This window comes from Paramormyrops kingsleyae, chromosome 9 (genome assembly GCF_048594095.1).
Source record: "Paramormyrops kingsleyae isolate MSU_618 chromosome 9, PKINGS_0.4, whole genome shotgun sequence".
Classification (NCBI taxonomy): Eukaryota; Metazoa; Chordata; class Actinopteri; order Osteoglossiformes; family Mormyridae; genus Paramormyrops; species Paramormyrops kingsleyae.
In genome coordinates, this window is record NC_132805.1 from 12,211,107 (window position 1) to 12,223,735 (window position 12,629).

Sequence of the window (12,629 nt, forward strand, 5' to 3'; positions counted from 1 at the left end):
TGAGCCCGTAATTGTTACTGGACATCATTGGGTCGTACACAGGGGCTGGCCCCTGGCCTCGGCAGGACCGTACTCCATCGCCTTCTTTTGGGCTAACAGGCAGGCACTCCATCCGCTGCCTTTTGGGGTAGCAGGCCGGTGCTCCATCTGCCGCTTTTTGGGTTAGCAGGTCGGCGCTCCATCCGCCGCCTTTTGGGCTAGCAGGCCGGCGCTCTATCCGCCGCCTTTTGGGCTAGCAGGCCGGCGGTCCGTCTGCCGCCTTTTGGGCTAGCGGGGCCGGCGCTCCGTCCGCCGCCTTTTGGGCTAGCGGGGCCGCGCTCCGTCCGCCGCCTTTTGGGCTAACAGGCCGGCGCTCCACCCGCCGCCTTTTGGGCTAACAGGCCGGCGCTCCGTCCGCCGCCTTTTGGGCTAGCGGGGCCGCGCTCCGTCCGCCGCCTTTTGGGCTAGCGGGGCCGCGCTCCGTCCGCCACCTTTTGGGCTAGCAGGCCGGCGCTCTATCCGCCGCCTTTTGGGCTAACAGGCCGGCGCTCCACCCGCCGCCTTTTGGGCTAACGGGGCCGGCGCTCCGTCCGCCGCCTTTTGGGCTAACGGGGCCGGCGCTCCGTCCGCCGCCTTTTGGGCTAGCGGGGCCGAGCTCCGTCCGCCGCCTTTTGGGCTAACGGGGCCGGCGCTCCGTCCGCCGCCTTTTGGGCTAACAGGCCGGCGCTCCGTCCGCCGCCTTTTGGGCTAACAGGCCGGTGCTCCACCCGCCGCCTTTTGGGCTAGCGGGGCCGTGCTCCGTCCGCCGCCTTTTGGGCTAGCGGGGCCGTGCTCCGTCCGCCGCCTTTTGGGCTAACAGGCCGGCGCTCCACCCGCCGCCTTTTGGGCTAGCGGGGCCGTGCTCCGTCTATTTTGGCTTGTAGAGGGAGTTCCATCATCCTGCTGACAGTCTGAAGGATCTGCTGCTGTTTCTGTTAAACTGGGGCCGAAACTGAATGGGTACGATCAAGTATAGGTTTTTTTCCCATAATTTTTATACACATTCAAGGGGAATTCAAAATGGAAGTAATTTGTGTGTAGAAAAATGCATATGCAAATTTTTTTTTGCTAAAGTACGCATTAACCATTTTCAGCTTTTTAAAGGAATGAATGAATGAATGAACTGCAACACCTTTTTCAAAAAGTGTGTTTAATAATTTGTATTTTATTTGGCTCTTAAGTCCTGAGTGACTAACAGGTCAGTGCAAATATGTGCGTTTGGCAGCAGGCAGAGATGATCTATGCGGAGAGCGGCGGCCTGCTGCTGGTTGTGAGGTGTCGGCACGGAGTGTCTGTGCTGGTGCCACGGTGCTCAGAAGCGTGCTGCTGCCGGGCAGAGCAAACGGCGGCTCAGTCACGGGCCATAGTCAGCGTGCTAAAGTACGCATTAACCATTTTCAGCTTTTTAAAGGAATGAATGAATGAACTGTAACTCCTTTTTCAAAAAGTGTGTTTAAGTGCACTTGAAAGGTAGGCTTGACATATATAAATTCACATTTTCAAAACCTTAAAATATGATTCTGAAGTCTAACCCATACCCAAACTTTAATAATCTGCTTTCACGTCTGATGCCTGTTTAAACCATAGCAGCCCTTGACCTTCCTTGTGTGTCTCCAGGCCTCCCGAGCAATAGATGGCAGTATACTGAAAACAGCATAGTCAAAGTTCTATCTAAAAGTAGAGCTCATTTCTGTTTTAATTAGTTTGCGGGTTAGAAAGATCATCTTTGTACAGAAGGGGGTTCTTGCAATGTTCTGTATAGCAGTTGAAGTGGCCAGTGTAATGTTTAATATTAAAGCCACTGTTTAAGTTATGCCCTGTTGAACTGGCAGTGTTGAAGTCCGGAGTTGGCTGACGTGTCCTATGCCAGTATACATTTTAGTATGACTAATAACTGACCTGGTAGTCATCACGTCAGCTTCTGTATACATCTTTATGCCAGAATATTATCTTGTTTATATTTTTTCTGAGTGTGGCTTACCTTGGCACGGGAGTTTTATTCAGGATAGCTGCCCTGCCTGTATACATGGCATAGTAGCTTGCAGTGACTTTAGAGAAAGGGCTTGTGGGTAATATCATATTGGTTGTATGGGTGCTAAATGGCTTACAGATGAGCAGTTACCCGGTGCCAGATTGCAAATGCTCACCCTGCGGTCCGGAGCATGGGCCACATGCTTGTGCGTCCTCAGTGGGCCTGTACCGTAAACTCCTGCCTGGGTAGGTATGTGCCGTTATTCTTACAGGGATGTGACACACGCTGCTGATTTCACTACTCTTTCTGTGATCGTGCTGTCAGGTTACCACGTCTGATGTTCCTGGTTGACTTACTGCTTTACTAATACCTGTCTCTCTCTGTCCTAGGAGCTACTGATTGTTGCATCTCAGACACTGTAATGGAAAATCGTGGTAAGTAGAAACTTACTTATTTCTCATCTACTGCACCTGTTGGGCTAATGGTACAGTCCCCCACCCCCATGCCCAGTCTGTTGAGGACTTCCACAGATGCCAGGCCTCCTGCAGAAGTCCGGGTGCAAAATTTCACATGTCAGCTGAAAACGCCAGATTTTCAATAGCCTGACTCCCGGTCGTGTCTGTTTACACGGTTATTTGAAGGACTGAGTCCCTGTGAGCAAATGTTTACATAAATCTTGCCCTGGGTGCATCATGGCTGAGGCTGCCGTTCCTGGGAGCTGCCTCTGGTGGCTGGTTTTGGGAATCGGCTTAGCTGCCTTTATTCCCTGTGACATGGGGCTGCATGCGACAGCTCATCCTCCCTTAGCGTACACGAGTTTCACTGTTGTCTTGCTCCTGCAGCACCATCGACTCACTGTTATCCATTGTTAACTTGATTCTAGTCACTATCGATTATATCAACACTCAGGTAATGTACTGATTAATCTGATGGTTACATAAAATTGTTTTTATGTAAATATAATGATTGCAGTTGACGTGAGGCAGACACTAACCAACCACTGGTGCACGCTCAGGTGCAAGGTGCACGCTCTGTCACACATACGGTCAGTTTAGACACTTCAGTTAAAGTTGCATGTTTTTTGGACAATGGAAGGAAACCGGAGAATCCAAAAGCCACACCCACATGGGGCGAACATGCAAACTCCACACACGCAAAGTGGCAGCGTGTCGCGACAGCACTACCCACTGTGCCGCCCTGACAGGCAGCAGTTGCTGGGTTCAAACCATCAGTACGTTGTGCTGTAGCATTTTTGCTCTGTGACAGGAAACAAAACTTAGCAAGCTTTACAATTCTCATGATGGTTCCTTTTCAGAATTATCTAGTATAATTCAGTCTAAATTTTTCCACTGCTGCTTTTGCATGAGCCCTGCTAGCGTCCTCTGTAACAACCATAATCCTTCTCCTCCTTGCTGTACTCATAGACAGTCTGGTGTGTTTGTGGGAGATTAAACAAAAAATGATTGAAGAGAAAAGTGAACAAGAAGTGGTCCTGAAAAGACTCATTAAAGCTATGCTTTGTAATGCTGGCAGATTGCATTTTCATTCACTTTAAATGTGAAGTGCTTCCATAAAAGTGATGCTTTCACTTTTTATTTGCACCCTCATCCACTATGTGCCGTCTTCCTTCCACTATTTCGCAGAGTAATTGAGTTTAATCGAATAATCGACAGCTCTACTTGATTCTTTGACATTTTGCTTGCCTTTCCTCAAACCCGCACTTCCTTTTGGTCTGTGACAAAAGATCCTCATTTTGTACGGAGTTCTCGGGTGCAGGATCTGGCAAGGCCCTCCTAGGAAGCGACCAAGTTGGCACACTGGTGTGAAGACTCCTTGCTGGGTCTAATGCTTGCGGTACATTATTTCTTTGGCATGGTGTCTCTTTCTCTACACTCAAAAATAGTTCGGTATAACAAGTGAGATTAGTCATCGGCAAACGGCAAGTGCAGTGTGGGCTTTTGGGCTGGACGGGTTCCTGGTAATTACCGACGTGGGTGGCAGTAAGTGGGGCAGCATGGAGCCACCAAAGATCGGTACCATATCCTGAGAGCTGCTGTTCTAGCAGAACCCTGCTGCTGTTGGAAATGTTGGTTGCCACTTATTCCTTCGACACCCTCACCCGGTCGTGCCGATATATGTATGGTGGAGAAAGATTAAGGCACAGCCGACTTATTACTCTTCAGCTGCCATGGCTAAGCACGGAAGTCTTATTAAATTGCTTCTGAGTAATCACAGTGAGGAGTTTCTCGCCGTTTAAGCGATATCATGACTTTTCCAGCTAGGCCATTTTATCCCGTCAGTCCTCAGAAGCTGTCACTGGTCTGTCAGTTCCTTTATGGGTTTCCCTGTAGTCCTGAGCTCCTGGGCACACAAATTGTCTCAGGCTTGGGTCCGGTGAGGAGGAAACAGTGTTTTTCTTGCTTCTGCGTCCAGAGGAACCGGGCCAACCGAGATTACATAAGTAGATCATCGCCTGCCGTCTCTGCTCCAGCTCAGTAAAAATAACCTTGGCGCGTCTCTCTTTTTGCCTCTCTCCTCTGCTCTCTTTCTGTTAAACTGGGGCCTCTGGGTGGCTCTGATAGCGTCCTGCTTTGTGCTTCCATGCATTTGCAAAGCTGGAAATGTAGGGTGTTTATTCATTTCTCTATGTATAATTGTTTGTTTGTTCATCTCGACGCTATTGGCCAAAAACCAGAATGTTAGCATTAACAGGGAACGTGCTAATCCTACAGCGCTAATTAAGTTTTGCATCAAGTCTTACGGCCTTGCAGCAGCTCATGTGGAACAGAGCAGGTGGTTTTTACTTGTTGTGCAGTAAGTAACAAGTTGAGCATCATGTGACCTTTTGCTTCCTCTCAGAATTCAACAGAACCTTTTTACCTTGGAACTGAACTGAAATCATGCTGTAAATTTCCTACTTGGGTTTCTTAGTTTTGATGTTGAGATCTATCACTCCTTCTGCAAATCTCTGACAAAAGCTTTAGGAAACTTAGATGAAGGAAAATGAGATTGCAGAACGTAACATTTCCTCATTGCAGTAAGCTTCCAGTCACCCAGGCCTTCGCCCAGCAGGACGTTATCGGTATGAACTGGAACACAAAATTAGGGCACAGCAAAGGCGGCCATCTTCAGCAGTGAAACTTGCCAATGCCTTGAACGAGGAGTGCAGCTCAAAGAAAAATCAAAACTGCATTTATTGTTCCTGATAATGTGCGTCTGGTAAGCGACGGCCAGTCTTTGTCCAGTGTGATGGCACAGGTGCTGGGGGGCGGAGAGGTGTCACCACTGTTTTTGCATTTTTGAGCTAGCTGGTGCAGCTAGATGCTCTCAGGGATCGTTCCGAGTTGCTGCTGGTGTTTGCGGAACCTGGCCCGCCCCCCCTTAGTGCTGCACAGTTTGCAAGGTGTTGGACAGCAGAAGCCACAGGCCGTTGCTTCTGCTATGTTGGTAATAGCTCTACCTTTTCCAGCCCCCACCCCCCACAATTCAGGCCTCTTTCTGCTTTGTCTTTTTCACTGTCAGTCTTGCTGTCCCACAGTCTCTTTCCATGCCCCCCCCCCAGCTTTTCCCTGTTCCACACTGTACCTGAAATCCCAACTGCATGCTATATTTTATTTTTTAATTTAAATTCTAAGTAAGTACCATTAACTGGAGTTTGCTAAGAACCCCTGAAGATGAAATGTCATCTTAGCTCTCCATCTTGAATTTTATAAGGGCTTGAATGCTGAAAAAGCCTGTTATCCAAAAACTTTAACCATTTAAATGATGGCAGCCTGTTGAAGTACCCTTGAACATGGTGGGTAAATGGTTCAGAAGTGGGCAGACCTTCCCATGAAACCTCACTTGTTTAATTTCCCCTTATCGTCTAACTGCTTCATAACCTTGCATTCCTGGAGTTCCAGCATGTGACAGTCGACATTGCACTTCAGAGTGATGTAGTACTAGGAGTTACCCCTAGGGGGAGACAAAGCCCCCTGGAATTTCTTGACTTCTGACCTAATTGTTACAGTTCATGTCATGTGCCTCAGTATTTGCACCTTTTCTGTTTTATTTTTTTCTCCCAGACCCATATGCCTGTCTGAGGGGTGGGTGGATAGTGCATCATTTTGTCCACAGAAACAGCTGTCAGCCATCGCATGTGGCGGAGTGGGATTAATTCATTTGCACTATATGATGGTGGATGATCGTATGAAAATGTTTGTGGGTTCAAATCCTGAAGTGTTCAGTAAATGCACTCCGACCATATGATTCAGTAAACACGCAGCTGCGTAGCTGTTTAATAGTGCAGCATTGGTGATGTGAGTACGGTTGAAGAGGCAGCCACTAGCCTAAATGACACAATTAAGAATCCACTGCCGCCATCCAGGAAGTAGCGGGCGGCGGAGTGTGGTGGGGCGGGCGGCCTGAGTCACTGCATTGTGCCAGCACATTACACAAGCTGGCCGTACGGAAGAGCCACTCTGAGACTCCCACGGCCTTCGCTGTGCCGCCTTCATTATGAGCGCGGAGACTGTGGCCTTGCCCCCCCCGCCCCGTCCTGAATTACAGGAAAATAAAGATCTAAATTGCTGCATCCGTTTAACATCAGTGGCAGATGCCAGTTTGAAGGTAATATGTGGGAAAATAGCTACGGAGCTCTGTTAATTTGCTGTTATTCCCGAAAGCTGTACGTTTCTGAAAGGTGTTCCAGATTAAAGAATGGAGTATTGTGGTATTATTAGGAATTAGTGTCCACAAGGGTGAGGCTGAAACTCTGATTATTGATGCTTCCCGTCTGTGCTGGAAATCTCGTAGATCCGCGCAGTTGATTGGGATCCACTGTAATTTTGTTATGTGGGGATTGATCATCTGCTTATCCGTGCTGTGCATCGCTCGTCCGTAACTGGATTTTACAATAACTGTGCTCCTGTGGGTGTCAGGGACTCTGAAGGAGGACTGCAAAGAAGCTTTAAGGCTGCTGTTGAACCTCAGTTTGAGTTTGCAGCTGCTACGCTTGGCAAGATCTAAACCTTTTATGCAACCAATGGGAGGGGGGCGGGGGGTGTTGCTTGGTTATTGGAGTGGTTGGTACAGCCTTGTAAATGTGAAGTCCTGCTGGACTCTGTGTCTTTAAAGCGCTCCGTGGGGTGGGGTGGGCGGGGAGTAGCTTTTGCTTTGGCGTTCGTCCTTCAGGAACACACGCCCCGCTGGGCATCCTCTGAGGTCAGCAGCAGAGGGCGCCAGATGGTAGCTCGCATACGGGTGGCGATCACATATAGCACGTAAGAGTGATCCACTCGCACTGCATCATCTAGCTTCTTATCAATTTGTGGGTGACATGAGCCCACAGATGTCACCTGGTGTCTGAGCAGGGGACCCTGTGTTTTTCTGCCCCTTTTTAATGAGCCTTTATATCTGTGCAGTGTGGTTTCTGACCAGTAGTGAATGAGTGTGAGTGGAAGTGTCGCAGAATGCTTCAGCAGAATGCTTCAGAGCTGTCTCTCTAATTCTGCTGTTTTGGGTTTTGTTTGTCTGTGATTGGGTGTCGTTAGTAGGAATCCCCTAGCTTTCGTTATGCTCATGCTGATGTTATCTGCAGACTCCTATCATCCTTCCCAGACGCCGCTGCTGTCAGGACCTCATTGCAGCCGTTTCACTTTTTTCGTCATGAACACAGTGTGACCGTGTGGAGATGAGTTCCGCAGATTACACACTGTCCACATGCCTTTCCTGGAACACCCTGCCCCCCAACTCTATAAGTGTGACAGAGGGGTATACACGCCCCCCCTGTGATGTCACTTCCTCTTTGGCGCTGCCTGGCTCTACGTCTAGGCCTGGCTTACATTCCTGCTATCAGGTTACTCATTGCTATCTCGCCCCCGCCCCCCAAACCCTGGATTGGATACCCATTAGCTCTGAAGATGACTGACTGGCTGGACCCACTGGGGGGGGGGGGGTCGTCCCAAACGACCCTTTCTGCCCCCCCACCCAACCTCTGACCCTAAAAAAGGAAAAAGTGTCCACTCTGGAATGATAGGCATTCACTGCAGACATGCTGCCTTATGATCCTGCGTGGGAGGGATGCGGGCGTGCGGGCGGGCGGTGTTCGCTGAGTATATCGAGAGAGAGAGGAAGAGCGAGAGAGAGAGCGCAGAGAATGAGGCTTGAGTTACAGGAGTATCTGTGGACACCCGCCGGCCACGGAGTGAGCGGGTAGTGCTGCTCTGCTTTCCTCACCTCTAACCCACCGCCCCCCTCCCCCCCACACCCATTGCGAGTGGTGCCTCCCGGGGGCCAGAGGGGAGCGGCAGCCCCTGGGTACGGGAGCTTGAATGGGAGCATGGGACAGGCCGTCAGACTGGCAGCAGTGACTGAGGAGGCAGTAAGGAGAACCGGTAAATGGCGAGACGCAGCTCTGCGTGTGAGAGTTTGTGACTGTGAGTCTCTGCGTGTGAGAGTTTGTGACTGTGAGTCTCTGCGTGTGAGAGTTTGTGACTGTGAGCCTGTGCGTGTGAGAGTTTGTGACTGTGAGTCTCTGCGTGTGAGAGTTTGTGACTGTGAGCCTGTGCGTGTGAGAGTTTGTGACTGTGAGCCTGTGCGTGTGAGAGTTGGTGACTGTGAGCCTGTGCGTCTGAGAGTTTGTGACTGTGAGCCTGTGCGTCTGAGAGTTTGTGACTGTGAGCCTGTGCGTCTGAGAGTTTGTGACTGTGAGCCTGTGCGTCTGAGAGTTTGTGACTGTGAGCCTGTGCGTCTGAGAGTTTGTGACTGTGAGCCTGTGCGTCTGAGAGTTTGTGACTGTGAGCCTGTGCGTCTGAGAGTTTGTGACTCTGAGCCTGTGCGTCTGAGAGTTTGTGACTCTGAGCCTGTGCGTCTGAGAGTTTGTGACTCTGAGCCTGTGCGTCTGAGAGTTTGTGACTGTGAGCCTGTGCGTCTGAGAGTTTGTGACTCTGAGCCTGTGCGTCTGAGAGTTTGTGACTCTGAGCCTGTGCGTCTGAGAGTTTGTGACTGTGAGCCTGTGTATACATATCTGTGCGTTTTAGGCCCTAAAGGTTTCCTTTCAGATTCCCCCTCTGTGTTTGACATGTGTATCGTAGGGAAGTGTATCAGGCCTTCAGCTTAGGGGTCACTGGGGTGGGAGGGGGGGGATGAGGCATGTGTTGCTGCCATGGCTGAAATGTGGAGACTGTTATACTGGTAACGCTGGCGCTTGGTGCCCTCACCCCTCACTCCATGCGTTAGGGCCCTTCTTTATACGCCAAGCTGGGCTTTGGCCTGCCAGTGAGATATCCTGTCTGCTGTCAGCGGTGTTTGGTACTCGCGTGCTCTACTCTGCCCCTAGTGGTGAGATATCCTGTTTGCTGTCAGCGGTGTTTGGTACTCGCGTGCTCTACTCTGCCCCTAGTAGTGAGGTATGCTGTCTGCTGTCAGCGGTGTTTGGTACTCGCGTGCTCTACTCTGCCCCTAGTAGTGAGGTATGCTGTCTGCTGTCAGCGGTGTTTGGTACTCGCGTGCTCTACTCTGCCCCTAGTAGTGAGGTATGCTGTCTGCTGTCAGCGGTGTTTGGTACTCGCGTGCTCTACTCTGCCCCTAGTAGTGAGGTATGCTGTCTGCTGTCAGCGGTGTTTGGTACTCGCGTGCTCTACTCTGCCCCTAGTGGTGAGGTATCCTGTCTGCTGTCAGCGGTGTTTGGTACTCGCGTGCTCTACTCTGCCCCTAGTGGTGAGATATCCTGTCTGCTGTCAGCGGTGTTTGGTACTCGCGTGCTCTACTCTGCCCCTAGTGGTGAGATATCCTGTCTGCTGTCAGCGATGTTTGGTACTCGCGTGCTCTACTCTGCCCCTAGTAGTGAGGTATGCTGTCTGCTGTCAGCGGTGTTTGGTACTCGCGTGCTCTACTCTGCCCCTAGTAGTGAGGTATGCTGTCTGCTGTCAGCGGTGTTTGGTACTCGCGTGCACTACTCTGCCCCTAGTGGTGAGATATCCTGTTTGCTGTCAGCGGTGTTTGGTACTCGCGTGCTCTACTCTGCCCCTAGTGGTGAGGTATCCTGCTTCTGTCAGCGGTGTTTGGTACTCGCGTGCTCTACTCTGCCCCTAGTAGTGAGGTATGCTGTCTGCTGTCAGCGGTGTTTGGTACTCGCGTGCACTACTCTGCCCCTAGTGGTGAGATATCCTGTTTGCTGTCAGCGGTGTTTGGTACTCGCGTGCACTACTCTGCCCCTAGTGGTGAGGTATCCTGTCTGCTGTCAGCGGTGTTTGGTACTCGCGTGCACTACTCTGCCCCTAGTGGTGAGGTATGCTGTTTGCTGTCAGCGGTGTTTGGTACTCGCGTGCTCTACTCTGCCCCTAGTGGTGAGGTATGCTGTTTGCTGTCAGCGGTGTTTGGTACTCGCGTGCACTACTCTGCCCCTAGTGGTGAGGTATGCTGTTTGCTGTCAGCGGTGTTTGTCCTTGATTACTCACTGGCTATATGTCATATGGAGATGAAACTGGGTGTATTTATGTAATTTTTTTGAGGTAACTTCCACTTTGAAAAGAGCAGATTTTATGAATATGCATTAAATATTCTACATATATTGCTGTTAATTTCTGTGTGTCAAATCATAAAGTGTGGCAAAACCTGGACAATAAATTTTTGATGATTTCTATGAAACAGGGCATAACACACCCCTGGTTTTTATTTATTTTCAAGATGAGGTGATGTGAAGTAACCCCTATTTTTTTGAGTAACATATATACATGCAGACCTTGGGTTCTGGGGGGTCGAAAAGGGGTACCCCAAAAAATGGTTTTTCAGAAATATCTCCATAACCACATATCAAGGAAAAGAGGATTTCAAAAAGGGGCGTGGCACGTCTCGAAGTGCGTCGAGGCCAAAAATACAGATGGCTGCCATTTTTTAACTAGCGGGAGTTGGGACAAAAAAATTGGGGGATTTTGTTCTCATGCCAATACCAACAATTGGTGAAAAAATCAGCAAAATCTGAGAAGTGATGGTGGAAAATTTCTCTTCCACTGGTTGATTTGAGATGGAATTACTCTGCTGTTTGCTGTCAGCGGTGTTTGGTACTCGCGTGCTGTTCTCTGCCCCTAGTGGTGAGGTATCTTGTTTACTGTCAGCGGTGTTTGGTACTCGCGGTAAATCGGTAAATGAGAATTGTATAGCGCAGATATTGTAACATATCTATCCATCATATTGGAATTCAGGTAGTCTGGGGTAGATGTAAGTGAATGAAGATGAAATCCATTTAAACTGGCATACCATAAATCTGACAAGTTATCCGGCTAAGCAAGAAATCTGGCTTCTTGAAACATGATGCTCACCTCTGGTGTTAATAAATTCGTTGACTGAATTAAAAAAAATAAAATAAATAAAATCTAATTTGTGTGTCGTTTTAAATGTTAACTCCGATTTGTCTATTTCCAGTTTTTGGATCAACACTATTACCTAAATATCCCAGATCTGAAATGTTAGTTTATATTTCCATCAGTTGAAATTGCCTCTGTCCAGCGGCATGCTATTTTGCTTACAGCTTTGGTTCACTTTAAACTGAAATGATGTTTGGCGTATTATGTGTTTGTTTCAGCCATTTTTGTATCCAGGTGTGCGCATAACTTGTACGCATTCGCTGTATATACAAATTTTGTGTGCATTTGTGGTGTTATAAGAAATCACAGCATTTTAGCATTTGCACTGTGAAACAAGTACAAATTAGCCACATGCACAGTGATTTCTTGTCATCACAAATGCACATAAAATAAATACACATTTGCATATACAGCAAATGCGTACATGTGTAGCATTTTTGCGCTGCTACAACAAGAAATCAAGAAAACAATCGCTGGAGAATATGTACTTGCTTACCTGATATGTGCACCTATTTATATCACTCCAAATCATTGGGATCAGAAAAAATGGACAAAATAACACATATCTCTAGTTGCCATAATATACCGACTTTGCTGCAGCATAAGAGTGGCAGCCGCCAGGGACATATACAGTCATCCCACCGTAATGAGACCCATAAATATGTACTCAGGGTTCCCGCTGCCGCTCGTCACTCTCGTCATTGACGAAAACGAAACCCGTGGTGACGAAGAAAAACGGCATCAAATCGTCACTCTGGCTAATTCAATTTTCAAATGACGAATTTTGAATTTTTGAAAAGTCGAATTTAATTTTTTCCCAATTTTCAACCGTAGCACCCGTAGCGCCTAATCAAAACTGGCCCGGCGCCCCAGACACACGATCGTCGATCATCCATGTCAAATGAGCATGGGCCGTTCTAAAAGTAGCAAATGTTATCGATCGGTGTGGGGACATTCTAAAACGCTTAATGTGAAAACGCTTAATGTGGTTTAATGTACCAAAATAGCGACCAATAATCACCAAATTTCGCACACACACATCTGGCCATAAATGGTCATTGACGCCCATTATAAGGAAAAGGCTTAATGTAAAATAAAGTCCATATTCCTTGTATTTCGGTTTAGATTTTTTGTCAGGTGAAAATGTTTATGACCAGATATATGTGTGAGAAATATAGTGATTTTTGGTTGCTGTCTTGGTACTTTAAGTTACATTAAGCCTTTTCCTTATAATGGGCGTCAATGGAGGGGAAAACGCTTAACGTAAAATAAAGTCCACATTCCTTGTATTTCGG

General features: G+C 48.4%; 1 protein-coding gene across 7 annotated transcripts in view; it reads left to right on the forward strand.

Annotated features, from left to right (window-relative positions):
• Positions 1 to 12,629, forward strand: part of phactr4b (phosphatase and actin regulator 4b) — a 51,440-nt gene that overhangs the window by 12,439 nt on the left and 26,372 nt on the right. For 4 of the 7 annotated variants that reach the window (XM_023807619.2, XM_023807616.2, XM_023807617.2 and 1 more), the window contains one exon: positions 2,380 to 2,424. In XM_023807619.2, the coding sequence (XP_023663387.2) occupies positions 2,412 to 2,424 (13 nt within the window). In that variant the 5' untranslated portion in view covers positions 2,380 to 2,411. Of the gene's footprint in view, positions 1 to 2,379; positions 2,425 to 8,058; positions 8,365 to 12,629 lie in introns of those variants that run through there. The other 3 variants (XM_072716336.1, XM_072716334.1, XM_072716333.1) reach the window with 3 other exon arrangements.